This window comes from Trichomycterus rosablanca, chromosome 7, assembly GCF_030014385.1.
Source record: "Trichomycterus rosablanca isolate fTriRos1 chromosome 7, fTriRos1.hap1, whole genome shotgun sequence".
Lineage (NCBI taxonomy): Eukaryota > Metazoa > Chordata > Actinopteri > Siluriformes > Trichomycteridae > Trichomycterus > Trichomycterus rosablanca.
The window spans coordinates 41,644,918-41,669,200 of record NC_085994.1 but is presented as its reverse complement, the minus strand read 5'-3'; the positions used below and the strand labels follow the sequence as shown (position 1 = coordinate 41,669,200).

The following is a 24,283-nucleotide window of genomic DNA, read 5'->3' as shown; positions in this document are numbered from 1 at the left end:
CAGAGGAACCGGACGCTGCTCTCCAAAATCCTGTGTACGGTACCAGTACCGATCTCTAACCGTCAGAACGCTAACGATATATAGCCCGCGTTACTGAACTAGCTCTCTGTGTCGTACGCAGCGTTTCTGTACGGCGGCGCGTGCGTCACCACGGCGGCTCTCTGCTCCTTTCTGAACTGGGGAGTCCTGCAGGTGCGTAAACTACAAACGCTATTAAGAATTAGCTTGACTTCTAGAGCGGACACTTTAGGGAAGGTCCTTTCCTTTCCAGCAGAGGGTGTAGTTACTCCATCAGCCAGCAGAGGGCGTAATTACTCGATCTTAATTTTAAAAGTGTGGCCGGCTTTTGATGCGTCCTCTCTTGTGTCCAATCACAGGGCTCCTTCACAGTCATGGGCGTGGTCAACGGACCCCTGCTGGGCGCGTTTATTCTGGGAATGTTTGTTCCAGCCACTAACAAACTGGTAAGAAGCTCCAAGATAACATCATCCCGGGGGGTCAAAAGTTTATAGACGCATGTTGGAGTGGCACAGAGGACCAGGCACTGTTGGGCCCCTGGGCAAGGCCCTTAACTCTTGAGTGCTCGGATTGTAAAGGGTCACAATTTGGATTAAATGTAAGTTTTACTCTGAGGCTGACTGCACTCTTTAAATATATGTGGAACAGTGGGCTCGTAGCCAAGGGTGGGACAAATGCTACCTTAAAGCAGCTGGAATTATGAGTGATGCTGTCCACAGTCAAGCAAGCTTTACAGAAAAAGCTCCAACTTGTTTTACATCCATATAATTATGCATCAAATTATCAGAAAACAAACAGTAAATCATCATCAAGTCATTGTATATCTCTGAGATCCCATTTTATTAGCTGCCGTTACATTTCTCTAGTGTCTTGGACATACCCGTTTCCCTCCTGCACTGTGGTGACCTCTGCTGGTCTCACAGCGCTCTTGTGGTGCAGGTTGGCACACGCCTGAGAGCCGTAGCGCGTTGTGGCTTCAGGGTGGTTAAAACCTAAAACACGCCCGCTTGGCTCTCTTCAGTGCCCGACCAGACCGCTGCGCCACCTAGTGCCCGCCGTTCACGCCGCGGTTCCTGTAACCGGGTTACGTCTTGTTCTCAGGGTGTGTTCGCCGGCGTGGGCGTGGGCTTCTCTCTGGCGTTGTGGCTCGCCATCGGAAGCTCCGTTTACCCTCCGACCCCGGCGAGGATGGGCGTGTTACCCACCAGCGCCGAACGCTGCGCTGCGGCTAACGCGACGGCTAACTACACCACGCCGCTAACAACGCCACTAAAGCAGAATCGGTGAGTTATCAGAAGTATTTGGACGCTTCTTATAATCACTGAATTCATCTGTTTCAGAAACAGCAGTTCCTAACAGGTGTAATAAATCAATCATATAAAGGAAACAGTTTAGGGAAGGACCTGTCCTGTTCTGTTCCAGCATGAGTGAGCTCTATAAAGACACGAACAAACTCCAGATCACAGAGGTCACTTTATTTAATACAGGCGTCCGAAATCGTTTGGCCACATGTGATCATGTGATTATTGTTTTATTATTTAAGCTCTAGTGGTCTCCAGGATTTCTACTCCATCTCCTACCTTTACTTCGGGGCTCTGTCCACCGGGGTGACGGTGCTAGCTGGGTTAGCGGTTAGCTGTCTATCAGGTGAGGCTAGGAATTCTTGCTAGGTGCATAAAAATGGGAACCGGGCACAAAAAAATAGTAATAATAATAGTAGTTGCTCTTGATTTCAGGACCGACTAAGAGAGACTCGATCCGACCTGGTCTGCTGTGGTGGGACCTGAAACTGAAGGCTCGAGACGTATCCGAGGAGAACACGGTACGCCGACAGCTACTCAATCCACCACGTTCAAACAACCCACAAGCTTAAAACAAGGAAAACTGGGGAAGGAAAGCAGCAAGAGCAACAACTCAAAATGTTCCTCAGCTAAGACCATTTATCGCTCACTGTAAGGATAGGTGATAGCTCACCACCTTGTAGCACGTTAATCAGTCGAAAAGAACGTTTCTCAAGGCAAGATTGCTAATAATTTAGGATTATTTACTTTCACCGTCTACCGTACATAATATTGTAAAAAGATTCAGGTCATCAGTAGAAATCTCACTCTGTGTAGGTCAAGAACACAAACATCATTTGAAAAACAATAAAGAAATAAAAATAAAAAAATATAAATATAAATTTGTGCTTTGGGAACTTGAGGAACAAGGAGCGGTCAGGTACAGGCTCAAACCCGGCGGGAAAGTGTGCAGAGCGAACGCTCCACCAACCACACCGGGTAAAAAGAGCTAACAGGAACAGGAGGCGCTCGGTCCTGAGAGAGAAAAAAACAACAAACATAAAGCAAAGAGACAAAACTGAGAAGAAGAAATGGAAGAATTTCGTCAGCTACTCAATCCACCACGTTCAAGTTGCAACCCAAAGGCTTAAAAGAAGGAAAACTGGGGGAAGGAAAGCAGCAAGAGCAACAACTCAAAATGTTCCTACTATAATCGTAAAGTACTCAAAATAAAATGCTCAGCTGAACCCGTTTACCGCTCACTGTAAGGATGGGTAATAGCTCGCCATTTAGCACGTTAATCAGTCGAAAAGAACGTTTCTCAAGGCAAAATTGCTAATAATTTAGGATTATTTACTTTCACCGTCTACCGTACATAATATTGTGAAAAGATTCAGGTCATCAGGAGAAATCTCACTCTGTGTAGGTCAAGAATGCAAACCAGCATTTGAATTTAGCCACATCGCTTCAGGACGTGACTCACACGCGTCTTTGCTGTAACTGTTCGAGTTTTCGGGTGGCGAGCACCTTCCGACGGGAGCTCCAGGTGGAACCTCGCATCCAAATGACGGAGACGTAACCTAGAAACTAACGTAACAACAACACGCTACAAAACCAAACCGAACTAAATCCGCGGCATGAACACCGAATCGGGAACGGAAAAGAACGGTGAGCGAATTAGGTGAGAGAAAAAACGGCACTCCAAAAAAACAGAGCGCTTGGGTGCAGCTACGCCAGCTACTCAGTCCACCAGTCCACCACTAAGAACCCAAACACAGAGAACCAGCAGCACCTAAAGAACACAGAATGTCTTTGAGATGGAAAACGGAACGTAAATGGAAGGCTAACTGTTGTAGCTATGGTAGCTATGGTAACCAGAACACCGCTTCCGTTTACCGGCGGAATTCCAGAAAACAAGAGAGCCAATGTAAGACACAGGAGCGGAGTCTCAGGTGCGCTATTAAAGCGTCGCTCCCAGGTTTACCGAATAATGTTCAGTGAGGCTAACAGAGCGCCCCACACCCCCACCTGCTGGCCAGTGTAGGTATAGCAGGTCCGAAAATATCCAGTCCAGTAACACCACGATGTTTCGTCCACAGGTGGGATCGATCAGGCTTCGTTCCACCATCGTCCGTCTGAACCCCGAGGAGGATGAGGACGAGGAGGAGAAGCTCCAGATGAAGAGCGGATCGGTTCTCTGAGGAGCTTCAGCGTCAGACGTGACGGAACCTTATTAATGTGACACAAAAATAAATAAATAAAACAAAATGTTCAAGTGAGAACCTAAAAGTTCTGGACTCTCAGTTCTTCATCCTTTCAGCACCTCAGATGTTCCCACCTGGTTTATTCCAGAACGTTCCGCACATTCCCAAAGAATCCGGAGCGCTCTGATGTTCTGATGTTCTGATGTGTATCAGAATTCCTCACCGTCAGCGCGGATCAACCTGCGCCACACCTGTTCCCAAAAGTATGTGGACCCCTGAGTATCAGGTTCTATCCATCTCATCTAGCTTTGCAGCCATAACAGCTCCGGCATGGCCCGGCTCATAATCAGCATTCCAATTCATCCCAAATGTGTTCGGTAGGGTTCTGTAGGGACGACACATGACACCAGGATAGAGGTCCAACGTTCAAAAGCATGTTTGTAGCCTAGTGGTTAAGGTACTGGATTAGTAATCAGAAGGTCGCTGGTTCAAACCCCACCTCTGCTTGCCACTGTTGGGCCCTTAAGCAAGGTCCTTGTCTGTGTATAAAATCCTGTAAGTTTTGAGACAGCAAAAGGTTTGGGGTCCAAATACAGGCTGGAACCCAGTGAGACGAGTGCGCTTTCACAGTGCGGCACCTCAAACCGCGGCGCCGAAACGTTCAGCTCGACTGGTTGTTGTTTTAGTTTCTCTGTGTCTGTTTTTAAAAATAAATTTGCACCCATAACAGTCTCCACATGCCAGCAAATCCTGAAAGTTTTTTTTAGTGTGAAAAGTGCATTTGTGAGGTCCGGCTCATAATCAGCATTCCAATTCATCCCAAAGGTGTTCAGTAGGAACCACATATGCCTAGTGGTTAAGGTGCTGGACTAGGAATCAGAAGGTCGCTGGTTCAAGCCCCACCAATGCCAGCACTGTTGGGCCCTTGAGCAAGGCCCTTAACCCTCAATTGCTCAGACTGTATAGTGTCACAGTTCTGGATAAAAGTGTCTGCGTATGAAATCCTAAAAGATTTGGGACGGTAAATGTTTGGGGTCCTAATAGAGGCTGGAACCCGGTGAGACGAGTGCGCTGTCACTGCGCACCACATCGTTTAACTCGGCTGGTTGTTGTTTTAGTTTCTCTGTGTCTGTTTTTCGTGCGACGGAAACGAGCGAATGAGCGAAAGCCGCTGTGAAAAGAAGAGGAAACCACCGCTTCAGGTTCCAGGGTAGAGCACACACACACACACACACACACACACACACTAACAAAACACACACACACACTAACAAAACACACACACACACACACACACACACTAACAAAACACACACACACACTAACAAAACACACACACACACACACACAGTAACAAAAATACTTAAAACACACACACACACACTAACAAAACACACACACACACACACACACACACACTAACAAAAATACTCAAAACACACACACACACTAACAAAACACACACACACACACACACACACACACTAACAAAAATACTCAAAACACACACACACACTAACAAAACACACACACACACACACACTAACAAAAATTCTCAAAACACACACACACACACTAACAAAACACACACACACACACACACACAGTAACAAAAATACTCAAAACACACACACACACACACTAACAAAACACACACACACACACACACACACACTAACAAAAATACTCAAAACACACACACACACTAACAAAACACACACACACACACACACACACACACACACACACTAACAAAAATACTCAAAACACACACACACACTAACAAAACACACACACACACACACACACTAACAAAAATTCTCAAAACACACACACACTAACAAAAATACTCAAAACACACACACACACACACTAACAATCACACACACACACACTAACAATCACACACACACACACTAACAAAAATACTTAAAACACAGACACACACACTAACACACCACACACACCAACAAAAAACACACACACACTAACAAAACACACACACACACACTAACAAAAATACTTAAAACACAGACACACACACTAACAAAACACACACACACACACACACTAACAAAAATACTTAAAACACAGACACACACACTAACAAAACACACACACACACACACACTAACAAAAATACTTAAAACACAGACACACACACACTAACAAAACACACACACACACACTAACAAAAATACTTAAAACACAGACACACACACTAACAAAACACACACACACTAACAAAAATACTTAAAACACAGACACACACACTAACAAAACACACACACACACACACACTAACAAAAATACTTAAAACACAGACACACACACTAACAAAACACACACACACACTAACAAAAATACTTAAAACACAGACACACACACTAACAAAACACACACACACACACACACACACTAACAAAAATACTTAAAACACAGACACACACACTAACAAAACACACACACACACTAACAAAAATACTTAAAACACAGACACACACACTAACAAAACACACACACACACACACACTAACAAAAATACTTAAAACACAGACACACACACTAACAAAACACACACACACACTAACAAAAATACTCAAAACACACACACACACTAACAAAACACACACACACACTAACAAAAATACTTAAAACACACACACACACACTAACAAAACACACACACACACTAACAAAACACACACACACACACACACACTAACAAAAATACTTAAAACACAGACACACACACTAACAAAACACACACACACACTAACAAAAATACTCAAAACACACACACACACTAACAAAAATACTCAAAACACACACACACACTAACACACACACACACACTAACAAAAATACTTAAAACACAGACACACGCACTAACAAACACACACACACACCTACACACATACACACACACACACTTTGTGACTATAATAGCACTTTTCTCACTTTCCACATGATTGTTGACTGTGTCTGTGGGAATTTTAAACGACTGTTAAACACTGTTTGTCCGGCCTCACAGTTAACGTTCCAATTCACCCCAAAGGTGTTCAGCAGGGTGGAGGGCGGGGCTCTGTACAGGCCGTCCACATACTTTTGACCGTACCGTGTTGTGATGTTGAGGAGAAAAGGGAAGTCGTGGTCTCAGCTCTTCTCTCGGCCGAACTTTTGCTTTCGTGTTGGACTGATCGAGAGCTGAAGATCAGACGCTGTTGTTCAGAAACGAGGAGCTACAGGAGCAGCATGTGGTTTTCTGTACAGGAAGTGATGTCACTTCTGCTCTGAAAGAACCTGTCACACACACACACACACACACACACGACATGTATTATACACGTGTGTTTCCATCATGACCGAGAAAAGAGCAGAACCTTCATAAACAGGTAAAAATATCAAATATCTCTGTCTTTATTCTTAATGATTTATTATTATTATTTATTAATATTTATTTCAGTCTGAAGGTTTTACTGGGTTTTTTATGGTTATGTAACAGGATTGGAAGCTGTGAGTCACTCATATGTACAGTATAAATAATAATAATAATTGTAATTTAAATAATAATAATAATAATAATTGTAATTTAAATAATAACAAAAAACATAATAATAATTATAATTTAAATAATAATAATAATAATAATTGCCATTTAAATAATAATAATACTAATTTAAATAATAATAATAATAATTGTAATTTAAATAATAATAATAATAATTGTAATTTAAATAATAATAATAATTGTAATTTGAATAATCATCATGATGATGATAATAATAATTTTTTTATTTATTCTTGTATTTATTTATTTATTTATTTATCACCTTCTATACAGCAGCAGTTCAAAGTGTTTTAGCATGAACACAATAATTTAAATAAAATAATAAAAGAATAAAGAGACGAGAAACAAATGGAAAGGAAAAGTTTGATTGAAACTAAATAAATAAACAGACTGGATATCAGCGAGTCAGTTTCGCCCTTGTAGTTGAAGCTGGTCGTGCTGATTTTCAGAAGCCTGTATTCGAGTTCTGTTGGGGGATTCGACCCCATCCCCTAAATATAGGCTATAACTGTGATACAAACATCTAACACGAGGTTTCCTGAGTCTAAACGAGCTCATAATAACAATTATATATTTACAGGAACAGGAAGTGAGTGTCTGTGTTTTGTTTAGGTTTTAAATCTATATAAAGAAAATAAAGAATCATTAGAATAATTTTTAATCTTCTAATATTCAGCAGAAATGAAACTACTGAGAATAAAGTTTGTATAAATGATTTAACACGCAGCACCGGATCTGTTCTAGACCCAAACCTCAGACCCTGTCCCTGCACCGGGGGCGTGGTTACCGTCTCAGTTAAACCGTCTCACAGACTCTGTAACCTTTAACTTTTGATTCTTCTGAATAAATGAAGCTTTTTAATTCTCGTCATGTGATCTGAATTTGTACTCGGACTGCTGGACTCTCTGACCGCCTGTGCCGTGTTTACGTTCCTGGATAGAAGAGATTTATTAGTGTTACTTTACCGAACAGAGTGAGGTTAGCAGGTCAGTTCTGAACCTGTCACTGATATCATGTACTGACAGAACCTTATCACACCATAACTACAACCTTCAGCACAAACTCAGTAATTACTCATTTTATATATAATTATAATTATATATAAATATATACTCTAGATTATAAACAGAATCCTTTAATATTATTATTGTTGTTGTTATTATCAACATTATAGTTTTTATTTAAATTATTATTATTATTCATATTATTATTATTTATATTATTATTATTATTTAAATTATTATTATTTATATAATTATTATTATTGTTGTTATTTTTAGTAATATTAAATATGTATATAATTATTCTATTATCATTATTATCGTTTTTTCTTATATTTATTATTATTGTTATTATTTATATTATTATTATTATTATTTATATTTATTATTATTATTTATATTATTATTATTATTTATATTATTATTATTATTATTGTTTTTATTATTATTTTTATTATTTTATTATTATTATTATTATTATTATTATTGTTGTTATGTTTAGTATTATTATTATAGTTTTTTCCTTATATTTAATATTATTATTATTTATATAAATACTTTATTATTGTTATTATTTGTTTACATTATTACATTATTATAATCATATTATTATTATAATTTTTTTCTTATTATTATTTATATAAATACTGTATTATTGTCATTATTATTGTATTATTATCATTGTAATTGTTTATTATTATTATTATTATTAAAAGAAACAAAACAATAAAATCGAGCAGCTTTATGAAGCAAAAATAATAGCAATAATAATAATGAATAATAATAATAATAATAATAATAATAGTAACTTTACTGACCCTGACTGATGTCCTTCGGAACCCAGACTATTACAGAACTATTACTCTGTTTACTGTTAAAGTAAAGTTGGTGTAACACAGTGGTACACAGGGTCCTGTCCCTCGTCCACACAGCGAGGTCTGTAAACACACGGCTACATGAGAACGTCTGGAGTAACCCCGACCTCAACCTGACTGTATACTGATGGAATGATGACACCTCCCAGAGGAGTGGAGACTGTTAAAGCAGCAAATATGTGCAGAGGGGCTCCAAACTCATGTTTATAGTCTTAAACAGCAGTGTCCAACAAGTCCCGGGTCAGGTGGACTCACACTAACACTCTGACTCTCCTTCAGAGCTGTCCTGTTATAGAGGATACACCTGCACCTGTTAGCCAATCAGATGGTTTAGTTTCTGTGGTGTGAATAATTTTAGTATCTGAGGGGAAACACACAGAGCGACGGTGTTTAATCACACAGGAAGTTCAGATCAGAGTGAAACTGCACCCACAGGAAGTTACTCAGTATCAAACCAAACACACAGAATCATACACCAGACGGTCTAAAGTATTCGGACGCCTGAGCGAGAGCAAGTTTAAATGGTATTACAACAGCCGCCCACTGTCTGGCTGTTCTGGTTTAGTTCTGGATGAAGATTGTGTACGTCTGTGTTCTGTGTGTGTGTGTGTGTGTGTGTGTGCAGTAGAGGAAGTGATGGACGTGAGCGAGGAGGACATGATGCCGCTGATAAACGACAGATCCGCCAGTCACAAATCCAGCTGCGACTCCTTCGTCCTCCTGCACTTGTACCACAGCGTGAGCTCCCAAACCGAGGGCACCGTCTCCATCCCTGCCGGCCACGTCACCGCCGAGAGCGTCTGCACGCTAGCTGCTAAGAGCTGCGGTGTGGTCACACACACACACACACACACACACACACACACTAAAACCGTTACGGTCTTCTAAACACACTAGCAATCATTAATGTGCAGAATTTGTTGGCATTATATATATATATATATATATATGTGTGTGTGTGTGTGTGTGTGTTTGTAGGTGTACTTCCTGTGTTCCATAATTTATTCGCGTTGGCATCAGAGGATCTGACGTTCTGGTACCCGCCGACACACGTGTTCAAGAGTGACAAGAACACGACTGTTCATTACAGAGTCCGGTTAGCACACACACACACACACACACACACACTCATATACACACACACACACATATACGTACACACATACGCATACACACACTCATATACACACATATATATACAAACACATACATACACACACACTTACACACATGTACACACATTCTCTCATACACACACACACACATAAACACACATACACATTTACACACACACAAATACAAATACAAATACATACACACATATTCTCTCTCTCTTACACACACACACACACACAATCGGGTACATATTCACACACACACACACACACACATACACACACACACATACACACACACACATATACACACACATACATACACACACTCATATACACACACATACATACATATACTGTATATATACATACATATTTACATATATATACACATATATATATATATACACACACATACACACACATACAAACTCTCACTCGCTCTCTCACACACACACAAACATATACATATATGCTGTATATATACACACATACACTCAAATGCTCACCTTAACTCTAACACCCTAACTAAACCCACACTAATCTAATGCTAATGCTAACCCTGTACACACGACACCACCATCAGCACTGAGAGGAAATAATTCAGCGGTTCTGATGAACACGCTGGTGTTTCTGAGAGGAACATTACTGAGGAACAGAAAAATATTCTCACTTCCTCCTGTAATAATGTTTTATTATTTTAGAGCTACATTAATACACAGGCTAACTACAGTCATCACACTGATGCTAACATGCTAACGTGCTAGCGCGCTAACATGCTAACGTGCTAATGTGCTGTGCTGTTCCTCAGGTATTTCTTCTCAGGATGGTTCGGTCAGGGATCCAGAGCCACGTACCGCTACAGTCTGAGCTCGGGGAGGATCTGCGCCGTGCTGGACTACAGCGTCATCGACTACCTGTTCGCTCAGGTACCCCACACCTAGCGTTATATTCTAGCTAAACATGCTAACGAGCAAGAGCTAAGATTTGATAGCTACGATGCTGAGTGGAAAACAAGAGCAGCAGACGTACACCGTATATCGTACAGTGCTGTAAAAGGGGGGAATCAAGAGACAAACAGTGTGAAATAATAATTCACTTACACTACACAGCCAAAAGTATTTGGACGCCTGACTGCGAATTCATCAGACGCCCGGGTTTAAAAACAAACGCTATTAAAACAGAGCGACATCTGTGTGATCTTTTTAGTTAGAACGACAGCCGCTCTTCTGACAAGCTTTTCACAAGACTTTGGAGTGTGTCTGTGGGGATTCGTGCCTGTTCAGGGTGTTTGCGCCTTACGCTGCAATTTTTCACCCTGCTGTATTTCTGTGTTTCAGTCCAGGAGGGTTGGAATGTTGGAATATTACTATGGGGATTTTCACCCTGCTGTGTTTGTGTTTCAGTCCCGGAGTGATTTCGTGTCGAGCCGCGGGGGGGTGTGTCCGCCCCTGAACGCCATCCAGGAGTGTCTGGGGTTGGCGGTGCTGGACCTGTGGAGACAAGCTAAGGAGGGAAACCGCAGCCTGAAGGAAGTGTGTAAAAGCACCAGGTATCACTGACACGCCCACATCGTACTCTTCTGGTATGCCTTAACCCCACTGAGCACTTTTGGAACGAATTGGAATGCTGACCGTGAACATGGACAGCCTTTAAAATGTCAAAGTTCACACGTCAACAACGTCCATAAACGCCGCGCTCAGTAGCAAGTTGTTCCATGGGCCCTCAACGCTTGTCGTCTTCTAGACGTATATTTTGACACGCCAACGCCAACCCACCTTCTGCACGTTTTCCTTACACAATTCCGTATCTGTGTTCAGTTACAAGTCGTGCCTGCCGAACTCTCACCGGGAGGAGATCCAGCGGATGAGCCGGCTGGCGCGGTACCAGATCCGTAAGACGCTGAAGCGCTTCCTGAAGAAGCTGGGACGCTGCGCGGCGGGAGAACGCAGCCTGAAGCTGAAGTATCTGATGGAGCTGAGCGCCATGGAGCCTGAATACGGGACGGAGACGTTTAACACCCGCCGCTGTGTGGTCAGGGTCTCTGGGGAGGGAGGGATCCAGACCTACTCCGATGATGGACAGGTAACAAACACCTTAACCTCTACCTCACCTTACCCATATAACACCTGTAACACACCTGTGTAACACCTGTACCTGTATAACTCAGAATCAGAATCAGAATCAGAATCAGAATCAGATTTATTGGCCAGGTATGTGGATACACACAAGGAATTTGTTTCCAGCTGATGGTATCTCTCTAGTAATGGTACGATACAGTGTACAAGCAACGTATACATTAAACATTAAACACAAAATCACAAAATTATCCAAACTATAAGATTATATACACACAATATACAGATATGTAATTTAGCAGCATCTGAAATATTTACAAAACAGTAAAGTGCACAACATGTAGGATGAGTACTACAGTGTAGTCAGTTTGGCAGCAGATGAATATTTTTACGCTTACGTGTTATGTATTATTAGTCATTTATTTATTTAGGAGGGAGATGGCCTGTGGGAAGAAACTGCTTTAACTCCTCAATAACTCAATAACTCCTCAATAACTCCTCAATATCTCCAGTATCACACCTGTATCAAATCTGTAACACACCTGTCTAACACCTGTAACACACCTGTATCACACCTAGATATCACCTGTACCACAACTGTAACACATTTGTATCACACCTGTATCTCTCCTGTAACACACCCATATTACACCTGTAACACAACTGTATATCACGCGCATAACACCTGTATCACACCTGTATCACACCTGTATCTCTCCTTTAAAACATCTGTACCACACCTTTATCACACCTGTAACACACCCGTATCTCTCCTGTATTACACCTGTATCACACCTGTGTCTTTCATGTATCACACCTGTATCACGCTTCAATAACACCTGTCTGACACCTCTAACACACCTGTATAACACCTCAATATCTTCTGTAACACACCTGTATAACACCTCAATATCTCCTGTAACACACCTGTATCACACCTGTAACACACCTCAATATCTCCTGTAACACACCTGTATCACACCTGTATCTCTCCTCTATAACACCTATAACACACCCGTATCTCTCCTGTATTACACCTGTATCACACCTGTATCTTTCATGTATCACACCTGTATCACGCTTCAATAACACCTGTCTGACACCTCTAACACACCTGTATAACACCTCAGTATCTCCTGTAACACACCTGTATAACACCTCAATATCTCCTGTAACACACCTGTATAACATCTCAATATCTCCTGTAACACACCTGTATAACACCTCAATATCTCCTGTAACACACCTGTATCACACCTGTAACACACTTCTAACACACCTGTATCACACACCTGTAACACACCTGTATCACACCTGTAACACACCTGTAACACACCTGTAACACACTTCTAACACACCTGTATCACACACCTGTAACACACCTGTATCACACCTCTAACACACCTGTATCACACCTGTAACACACCTGTAACACACCTGTATCACACCTGTAACACATCTGTAACACCTGTATCTCTCCTCTATAACACCTGTAACACACCTGTATCACACCTGTTGGTGGATGAGCTAATTAACTGGGATTCGAACCCTCCTCCCTCTGTGTGTTTTAGGAGTGGCAGACCTTTTGTGACTTCCCCCAGATCACAGACATCAATATGAAGCGCCTCTGCCCGGAGCGACTCCCTGCTGAGGGGCGAGTGGTGACCCTGACCAGGCAGGATGACCGGTGTCTGGTCAGATAAACCTTTACTCTATAATTAACGCGTTTACTCGCTCGTGTTTACAGGTGTGATAGTAAATCATTGTTATTGTGCTGTGTGGAACAGGAGGTGGAGTTTGAGACCCTGACCGACTCGCTGTCCTTCGTCTCTCTGGTGGATAATTATTTCAGACTCACCACTGACTCCTCCCACTATTTCTGCTCTGAAGTGGCTCCGCCCACTCTGCTGCAGGACATCGAGAGTCACTGTCACGGTCCCGTCACGTAGGTTACAGAGCGATCATTCATTCATCTATTCATTCATTCAGTTACGGCCCCCGTCACATAGGTTACAGAGCGGGGGTTTCATTCATTCATCTATTCATTCATTCATCTATTCATTCATTCAGTTACGGCCCCGTCACGTAGGTTACAGAGCGATCATTCATTCATTCATCTATTCATTTATTCATCTATTCATTCATTCATTCAGTTACAGTCCCGTCACGTTGGTTACAGAGCGGGGGTTTCATTCATTCATCTATTCATTCATTCAGTTACGGCCCCGTCACGTAGGTTACAGAGCGATCATTCATTCATTCATTCATTCAGTTATGGTCCCGTCACATAGGTTACAGAGACATCATTCATTTATTCAGTTACGTTCCTGTCACGTAGGTTACAGAGCGATCATTCATTCATCTATTCAGTCATTCATTCATTCATTCATTTAGTTACGGTCCTGTCACGTAGGTTACAGAGTGGAGGTTTCATTCATTCATTCATCTAATAATTTATTCATCTAAAAATCATTCAATCATTCATTTATTTACTTATTCATTCATTTAATCATTTATTCATTCATTTAATCAATCATTAATTTATTCAGTCATTCATTCATTCATTCATTCATTCATCTATTAATGTATTTATTAATTTATTAATTATTCTATTACCCACTCAGAGGAAACCCACAGGGAGAACATGCAAAACTCGCAGAAAGTGACCCTGGGGAATCGAACCCAGAAGCACTTTGCCTTCCTGGGTCACCCCAAAAAAAACTAATGAGGCATAAACAACGTTCTTGTTTTCCTCAACACAGACACGATGACATCACCGATCCGCTTCATCCTGGTCAGGGTCGCGGCGGGTCCAGGGCAGGAACGCCCTAAACAGGGCATCAGGGCATTAGCCATCCCAACCCCCCCTCCCTTAGACATAGCCAGTGTCCGGTGATTAACGTGACGTTTCTCATTTTGCCGCCTGCAGCTCGGAGTTCGCCGTGCACAAGCTGAAGAAGGGCGGAGCCAAAAACGGGACCTACCTCCTCCGCCGCAGCCCCAGGGACTACGACAAGTACTTCCTCATGGTCTGCTTACAGGTAACAGCACTGCTACTACTGATACCAAACTGTCCGGCCCAAAGTATGTGGACGCCTGAATGTAAAGCAATAACCATACATACCAGCTTCCACCCAGGGCCTTCCCTAAACTGTTCTAAGCCTCAATGTTGTAACGAACGTGGAGATGTCACGTTTACAGACCTGTTCTCTCATTTCTCACCAGACCCCGCTGGGTTGGGAATACAAGGACTGTCTGATAGAGAAGAACGAGAAGTTCCACCTGGCTGGAATCCACACGTCCTTCAGCAGTCTGAAGGATCTCACCAGCTTCTACCAGCACCACATGCTGCTCCTGGCAGACGTGCCCGTCACCCTGAGGACGTGCTGCCCGCCCAGAGCTAAAGGTACCATGTGCACACACCTTCAGAACTGTTTTGTGAGTTCGAATCTCAGCTCAGCTCGTTTGAGGGTGGGAACGGTGTAGATATTCCTCATTATTGCTATAATTACGCCCTCTGCTGGCTGATCGGGGGATAATGGAGATCATGCGTGACTCTCCGTGCGCGATACGGATCTCCTTATGAATCCGCCACGTGCAGGTGAAAAGAAGCGGTCGGTGCTGCACACGTGTCGGAGGGGGCGTGTGTTAGACACGACCCTCCTCGGTCAGGAGTGGAGGTCTGCAGCACTAAAGGGAATTGGATAGGACTAAATTCGGAGGAAATTTATCTAGGTCTTCTGGTGCAGTCTCTGTGCGCGATACGGATCTCCGTATGAACCCGTCCGGTGCATCGAAAAAGAAATCGAGACTCAAAAGACCCTTGAGAGTCTATTTTCCGACCCACTGAGCCTCCTCAGACCACAAAACCTGTACTGGAGTTACTGGTGCGTAAGACAAACTTCTGATGCTGTGTGTGTGTGTGTGTGTGTGTGCAGAACTCTCCAATCTGATCATCGTGAGGAACAGCAGCGTTTGTCAGACTCCCAGCTCTCCTCCTCAGCACCGACACCGATCGAGTCATATCCAGTTCCACATGATCAAACACGAGGACCTGGTCTGGGTGAGTAGAACACACTCATGTTTATCCATGCTGGTTCCTAGAGGAACGTCCATGCTGTTGGGTGAGGCCATCAGAGGGAGCGCAGAGGCACCTTTCCTCTTAGAGCCATGATGTCGGACCGCGGCTCTCACTCCTGTTTCAGTTGATGAAGGAACTCCTGGGAACACGCCTCAGTTTCGGGGGTCAAGGGCCTTGAGGCATGCCTGTCCTAGGAGATCAAAGGTGGAACACGCCCGTAAATCCACCATATAAGGGGAGGGCGAGTGGTACAAGTGGGCGGGGTCTTCTACACTGTGTAACGAAGTGTACAGAAGTGGAGGAACGTGGAGATCAGCGCGTGACTCTCCATGTGCGAGACCGACCTCACGCACCGATCCACTGAAGTACGGGCGAACAAGAAGGGGTTGGTGGAGTGTGGAGTGTCAGAGGGAATATACTCTCTTCATACACCATCGGGGTCTCCAGCAGAAAAAAAAAGAGGAACTGGCTATGACTAAACTTGGAGAAAAAGGGAGAAAATGCAGAAATCCACTGTTGTCCATGCAATGAGAACTTGAGGAAGCACGTGTCCACCACCTTATAATCATATTCATACTCCGTGTTTACAGAAGGAGAGTTTGGGTCAGGGTTCCTTCACCCACATCTACCGAGGCTTAAAGACGGACCAGCGTGAGGGAGAGACCTACACCACCGAGGTTCTGCTCAAAGTTCTGGACGTGGAGCACAAGAACAGCTGGGAGGTGAGTTCATCCCTCAACGAGAGGTAATAAAACCCGAAAAAGACGTGGCAGTGGCAGTGTTCCAAACTGAGGCATTCCATGAGACGTTCCGATCCTCCTCAGATGTTCAGCTGCCAGCTTCTCACAGGTTCTTTGTTTTTCAGTCGTTCTTCGAAGCCGCCAGCTTCATGAGCCAGATTTCCCACAAGCACCTGCTGCTGGTGTACGGCGTCACCGTCCACAAATCCAAAAGTAAGTTCCTCTACTGGTGTTCATTACGTAGTGCAGCGTCCACAAGGAATTATTAAAATACCATCATTCCCGTCGTGTGGAGGTGAGCGCTTGATGCTAGAACTGTGAGGTGTAACCATAAGCTGTGAATTTAAGGCACGAACCCATGTGCAGGGGACGTAACCCAGGCGCAACAACACTGTGTGAGAAAATAAATACAGAATAAATACAGGAAAATAATAACTCCAAGATCAGCCTACCGCACAACTAGCAACTAAGACACGGCAAAGACTAGAGACAAGACTAAACTCCGACGCCAGCTACTCAATCCACCGAAACACTGACATACAATCACTTCCCAGAGAAACAAGAGAGGGGAGTGCATTTCCGACACCAGCTACTCAATCCACCGAAACACTTCCCAGAGAAACAAGAGAGAGGAGACTTGAGTGCAACTCAGGCACTGTGTTTCGGTGGATTTCGGTGGAGACTCCTCTCTCGATTCTTTGGGGAGTGACGGTGTTTCGGTGGATTGAGTAGCATTTAATGATTGAGTCCCTGAAAACCAGAGCTAAAGGACGGCAGCGAGTGATCCAGCAAAATTATACATTCAGGTAGTAGGAGGACTCAGCCCTGAGCCCCAAAACCTGAGCCCTGAACTCCGAGCCCCAAGTCCTGAGCCCCAAGCGGCACGCCCAGGTGTAGCGAGTAACTCTAATCAGGTGCAGAAAATGCTCTGAAGTGCAGTTTAGGAGGAACTGCACTTTTGATCGATCTGCTCCTCCACGCCCCCTGCTGGCCAGAGGCTATTTCTAGTGTATTATCAGCTACTGCTCCGTCCCTCGGATGAGCCGATCACCGTCCGTCTAGGTGCCCAACTGGCCGATAGCAGAGCTTGTGAGGTCGAGACGTCAGCAATCAGTTTATCATACAAATTTCCAAAAAAGTAGGGGACGTCTTGTAAAGTGTAATAAAAATCTCTATTTTCTGACAGAAGTACAAATAATTTTTTAAAACTTCATTGTGGTTTGTAAATACGAAAAGATTTAGAATTTTATCTGTGAAACACACTCCAAAAAAGTTGGGACGGTGGCGTGTTCCCTCCTGCGTTCTATTGGCGTTCCTATTAATGAGACCTTAATGCTTTGGGAACTGAGGACACTAATAGTTGCAGGTTTGCGGGTGGAGTTTTTCTGGGTTCGGGGTTTGTACTGTGACTTTAAAAAATAAAATAATAAATAAATGATCCACGGTGCAGCACTGCTCTTATGATCTTGTACTCGACTGAACCTCTTGAACTCGGAGGTCTTGCACTTGATGCGCTGGTTCCATGACGTGCGTGATGTGTGTTGCGTGTGCTGACGTGTGCAGATATCATGGTTCAGGAGTTTGTGAAGTACGGAGCTCTGGATCTTTATCTGAAGAGGTCGAGCGTCTCGCTCAGCTGGAAACTGGACGTGGCCAAGCAGCTCGCCTGCACCCTCAACTTCCTGGTGAGAGCCGTAATGAAATAAATAAATTAACATTCAGCCTGGTAATAACAGGCGTCGGTTAAGAAAACCAAAAGATCAATCATCTGTGCCTCCGTGCCCCCTCTGCTGGCCATAACTGGCATAGCAGGTGAAGCAACAAACTAAATTTGGTACTAAATTAGCTTTCTTACAGGGGTGTTTTTTAATTTTGATAAATGTAATTATGCTGTACCATGCTGAAGTAAACTGAACGTTGTTTCTGCAGGAGGAGAAGAACATCGTTCATGGGAACATCTGCGCAAAAAACCTGCTGCTGGCACGAGAGGGGGATCCCACCTCCAAAAACTCGCCCTTCATTAAGCTCAGTGATCCTGGCATCAGCGTGGCCATGCTGGGCAAAGAGGGTACGTACCGAAAACCAACACACCTATCTGAGCACACGTCGGTGTGGTGGCGCTATCGCATAATCATTATAGTAATTAATCTCCGATTGTAATTGGCGTGTGTGTCCGTGCTCACGTGTGCAGTGGTTCTGGACCGGATCCCCTGGGTGGCCCCGGAGGTTTTGGAGAATCTGGAGTTGGGGCAGCAGAGTGATAAGTGGAGTTTTGGTACGACGCTGTGGGAGATCTTCAACGGAGGAGAGGTTCCTCTGCAGCGCCTCGACCCCAAACAGGTAAATAAATAAATACATGAATGAATGAATGAATAAATAAATAAATATTATATTAATTAATAATAATATCAAAAGGAATAATTATTATTAATAACAATAATAAAATAAGAAAAAATCCTAGTAGTATTCATAATAATAATAATAAAACAATATATAATAATAATAATAATAAAATATAATATAAATAAAATAAAATTAATAAATAGACATTATGGCCATAAATTAGAGAAGAAAGTGTTTTAACAATAAATTATTATTATTTTTGTTATCATTTATTATTATTTTTAATTAATAATAATATCGTCATAATAATTTTAATAACAACAATAATAAAATAATAAATAATATATAATAATAATAATAAAATATAATAATAATAAATAAAAGGAAACATAATAACAATAATAATAATACTAAAAATAATTACATGTAATAATAAAATACAAATATTACTAATAATAATATCATAACTAATAGAATTAATTAAATGATAATATAATAAAAATAATAAATAATAAAATAGAATAATAATAAATAGAATAATAAAATAACAAATAGTAATAGTAATAGTAATAATGAAAAAAAAAAAAATATATAGTAATAAAAAATAAAAAAACAATAATAATAAATAACATAATAATAATGAGATTACTAAAATAGAATTATATATATAATAAAAATGAGAGGATGATGGATGGTGGAGATGTTGTGATGTTATAAGTTTGTGGTGTTGCTGTGAACAGAAGCAGAGCTTTTATGACCAGCGCTCACATCTACCCTGTCTGGAGTGGACGGAGCTGGCAGATCTGATCTCTCAGTGTATGCAGTACCAGCCTGAACTCAGACCGTCGTCTCGAACCGTCATCCGCCACCTCAACAGCCTCATCACCCCCGGTAACCAGATCTGAATCCATTAGAAATGTGGTAGAATAGAAAAGATTCAGTATTAAACTTATTTATGTTTCATGCTCGTATGAATAAGAACTTTAATAAGTGATGAATGTAAATGAAAATGATTCGCTAATAATAACTGCATTAATAATGTAATGATGCTGTGCTGGTGTAGATTATGAGATCCTGCACGCAGCAGCTTCCATGCCTGAGAGAGACGGATTCTGGAGAGCGCTGACCAATCAGCAAACACAACCACAACAACAGGTGTACGAGGAGAGACACCTCAAATTCATCTCCGCCCTCGGCAAGGTACATACATGACCACTACATACACACTACATACACACCACACACGCATTACACACTACATACACATGAACTGTACATACACACTACATACACATGAACTGTACATACACACTACATACATCAACTGTACATACACACTACATACATCAACTGTACATACACACTACATACAACATAACTGTTGCCCCATGTGTGTAGGGTAATTTCGGCAGCGTGGACCTGTGCCGTTACGACCCTCTGGGTGATAACACTGGTGAGCTGGTGGCGGTGAAGCAGCTCCAGTCCAGCAAACAGGGAAACCTGGTGGAGTTTCAGAGGGAAATTCAGACCATCAGCTCACTGCACTGCGACTACATCGTCAAGTACAGAGGGATCTGCTACAGCGCCGGTAATTATTAATAAATAATAAATAATAATAATAATAATAAGTACAGAGGGATCTGCTACAGCGTCAGTAATTATTAATAATTAATAAATAAAAATAAAATTATTAATAATAATAACAGAGGGATCTGCTTCAGCACTGATGAGAATAAATAATTAATAATAATGAATAAAATAAAAATAATAAATAATAATATCAGAGGGATCTGCTACAGATAATTAATTATTATAGATTAATTATTAATAAATTATCAATAATAATATTAATAATGATGTGTGTGTGTTGTGTGTGTGTTGTGTGTGTGTGTGTGTATGTGTGTGTATGTGTGTGTGTGTGTGTGTGTGTGTGTGTGTGTGTGTGTGTATGTGTGTGTGTGTGTGTGTGTGTGCAGGGCGTCTCAGTATGAGGTTGGTTATGGAGTTTTTACCCTTCGGTAATTTGATCAGCTACATAGAGAAAAATAAAAAGCTAATTAACAACAGGAGGCTCCTGCTGTTCTCCTCCCAAATCTGTAAGGTACAGTCACACACACACACACACACACACACACACACACACACACACACACACTTACACACTTACACACTTACACACTACTGGCTGGTCGCGGGAACTGCACATGAGACGGTTGATTCACAGATAGCAGTGCACGACTAAGTGAATGCTGATTACAGATCGTGTGTGTGTGTGTGTGTGTGTGTGTGTGTGTGTGTGTAGGGTATGGAGTACCTGCAGAATCTGAGGTACGTACATCGTGACCTGGCAGCGAGGAACATCCTGGTCTCCAGTGATATGCTGGTGAAGATCGCTGATTTTGGTCTCACCAAGATTATTCCAGTAGAGAAGGAGTATTACCGCGTCACCCAGTCCGGGGAGAGCCCCATATTCTGGTACGCCCCACCCACACCCCACATCACCCCTCCCAACACCCCACACCACATCACCCCACAACCCACCCGACAACACATCACACGCCACGCCACATCACCTGAAACCCCACATCACACCACACCTTATCACCCCACACCAAACCCCATACCCCACATCACACCCTGCCTCACACCACCACCTAATCCAACACCACATCACCCGAAACCCCACACACAACACGACACACCACATCATCCCACAACCCACCTGACACCTCACAGCACATAACCCCACACCCACAACACATCACACCCCTTACCTTGCCCCACACCATATTACCCCACACCACACCCCACATCACACCACATCTCACATCCCAACCCACCTGACATCCACCTCACCCCACACCACCACACCACATAAACCAAAACCCCACAACTCGCCCCACCTCATCCAACACCACATTACCTTACACCATCCCACCACACTACTTCACCCCACCCAACACCCCACACCACACCACATAACCCCACAACACATCACACCCCTTACCTTGCCCCACACCATATTACCCCACACCACATCATCCCACACCAACACCCCACACCTTCCCTCTACACCTACATCTTCCTCTAATATTTGCCCCCTTATCATGAAGTGCTGCCACTTTTTTAACCCAGTAATTTAAATAAAATAAAGATGATATTTAATTTCCTGTTATCTGGTGTGGTTTTGCTGCAGGTACTCACCAGAGTCTTTATCTGAGTACAAATTCTCTCATAAATCAGACGTGTGGAGTTTCGGGGTTCTCCTGCACGAGATGTTCTCCTTCTGCGAGCTCAGTCGCAACCCCAAACGGGTACGAGAGGAGCACGCGGCACAGTCAATACACACGTTCAGCATAATAATCACTGCATAGATTCACTACATGACCAAAAGTATGTGGACACCTGAGACACCTGATCATGAGCTTGTTGGGCATCCAGTAAATAGAGAACGATGCATCTATGACAGGTTTTGGAGTGTGCCTATAATAATTTGTGCCTGTTTAGACAGGACGAGAAGCTCACAGTTGACGTTCCAGTTCCTCCCAAAGGTGCTCAGTAGCTGGAGTAAAAGTAGTTGTTCTTTATGGGCGTGGCTTTGCTCACAAGGACACGGTCATGCCAGACTAAAATCCGTTAGAGAAGTGTCCAAATGCTTTTGGTCATGTGACTCTATTAATTGATTAACGAGACGTTTTATAACCAATTACTGTTTGATGTGTGCAGCTCCTCCTTCAGAAGATAGGGGGCGACCTTCAGGGTGCCATGATGGCCGTGCATCTCTTCAACATCCTGAAGGAGAACTGGAGGCTGCCCGTGCCCCCCATGTGCCCACCGAAGGTAAAACGCCTCTTTAAGGTGGGCGGGACCCGGGCGAGGCCGGGCTGAATTGGGGGGGGGGGGGGGGGGGGGGGGGTATACATGGGAGGATGAAGGACTTCCCTGTTCTGAAAGATCCTCCCGTAAGTAAGGTGCAGCTCAGACTGCCGAAAAATAAAGGGCGGGGCACAAAGGTCTGAATTCTGATTGGCTAGATCCTTTTGCCCCTCTTAATCTGATTGGCTGACAGATGAACGTCAGCCAATGAGAGCAGCGAGAGGCAAAAACGTCAGAAGTCCTGGGGATAAAAAACACAGTACTGATTACGTTCTGTTACTGCTGCGATCTCAGGATCCAGGGTTCGAATCCCAGTAGTGCTATAAGCCAATCAGGTTGTGTGCCGAGGACCAGATCTGATCTGTGTGGCGGCGCCTGAATACCGGAGCAGCCGAAAGCAGCACTTTTTGGCAGCTTGGTTGAGCCGCTTGGCGTATTGCACCAATTTATAAGCGTCCAAATACTTCTGAATCTCAGACGCCATCTACCAGTCGGACCGGACGTGTCCGAAACCTTCGACGTCCTGTTTAACCCTAGATTCCGTCTCTCCTCCAGGTCTGCAGCATGATGATGGAATGCTGGGCGTTCGGCAGCGAGGACAGACCCAGCTTCTCCCAGCTACAGGACCTGATTGAGAGCAGCTTGCAGGATGAACGAGAAGGAGCCAAAGGATGAAAAACCTTAGAGATCATAAATCTATATTTTTTAATGTTTCTCATTCCTCATTAGTTAAAAGTGGCTGATGTGTAAATAGGCTCGCAGGTATTGGACAGAACTCAGGGACGAGGGCTAACACGTGCTTCCTCCTCCTGCCGTGGCTTCTTTTCACTGGGCAGAGCTTTAACGTGTGTTTAGAATCACGACATGCCTCAAACAGACAGCCAGAGGGCGGTGCCACCCTATAAATTGGGTGTCCAACAAGCTCTTTGTAGAGTGTCCGGATACTTTTGACCCATTTGTGTATTTATTTTAATTCTTAACGACATTTTTATACGTTTGAAGCTTCTGTGTTAATAAAATATCATTAAATAAAAGTTCGGTATTGTTTTACTGGTTCTACTTTTCCTGGTAATTTAGGGCACAGTGGCACTGCTGGCGGAG

At 42.9% G+C, this 24,283-nt stretch overlaps 2 protein-coding genes across 2 annotated transcripts in view; both read left to right on the top strand.

Moving 5' to 3' along the window:
* slc5a5 (solute carrier family 5 member 5) overlaps positions 1 to 3,580 on the top strand; it is an 8,592-nt gene extending 5,012 nt beyond the window's left edge. Inside the window, exons 10-16 of the mRNA XM_062999491.1 lie at positions 1 to 34; positions 122 to 192; positions 378 to 464; positions 1,120 to 1,301; positions 1,562 to 1,665; positions 1,755 to 1,840; positions 3,398 to 3,580. The exon at positions 1 to 34 is cut by the window's left edge and continues 79 nt beyond it. Coding sequence (XP_062855561.1) covers positions 1 to 34; positions 122 to 192; positions 378 to 464; positions 1,120 to 1,301; positions 1,562 to 1,665; positions 1,755 to 1,840; positions 3,398 to 3,499 — 666 coding nt within the window. The 3' untranslated portion in view covers positions 3,500 to 3,580. The remainder of the gene's footprint in view (positions 35 to 121; positions 193 to 377; positions 465 to 1,119; positions 1,302 to 1,561; positions 1,666 to 1,754; positions 1,841 to 3,397) is intronic.
* A 3,164-nt stretch (positions 3,581 to 6,744) lies between these two features.
* On the top strand, positions 6,745 to 24,216 carry jak3 (Janus kinase 3 (a protein tyrosine kinase, leukocyte)). Its single transcript, XM_062999454.1, has 24 exons — positions 6,745 to 6,897; positions 9,575 to 9,775; positions 9,928 to 10,045; positions 10,876 to 10,993; positions 11,471 to 11,616; positions 11,885 to 12,149; positions 13,714 to 13,836; positions 13,930 to 14,087; positions 15,072 to 15,183; positions 15,368 to 15,548; positions 16,081 to 16,205; positions 16,814 to 16,945; positions 17,089 to 17,176; positions 18,527 to 18,648; positions 18,893 to 19,031; positions 19,155 to 19,303; positions 20,047 to 20,197; positions 20,370 to 20,506; positions 20,705 to 20,894; positions 21,283 to 21,407; positions 21,609 to 21,781; positions 22,503 to 22,620; positions 23,033 to 23,146; positions 23,738 to 24,216. Exons 2-24 carry the CDS (start codon positions 9,586 to 9,588, stop codon positions 23,855 to 23,857), a joined length of 3,294 nt encoding a protein of 1,097 aa, XP_062855524.1. The 5' UTR covers positions 6,745 to 6,897; positions 9,575 to 9,585; the 3' UTR covers positions 23,858 to 24,216.
* The last annotated feature ends 67 nt before the right edge of the window (positions 24,217 to 24,283 follow it).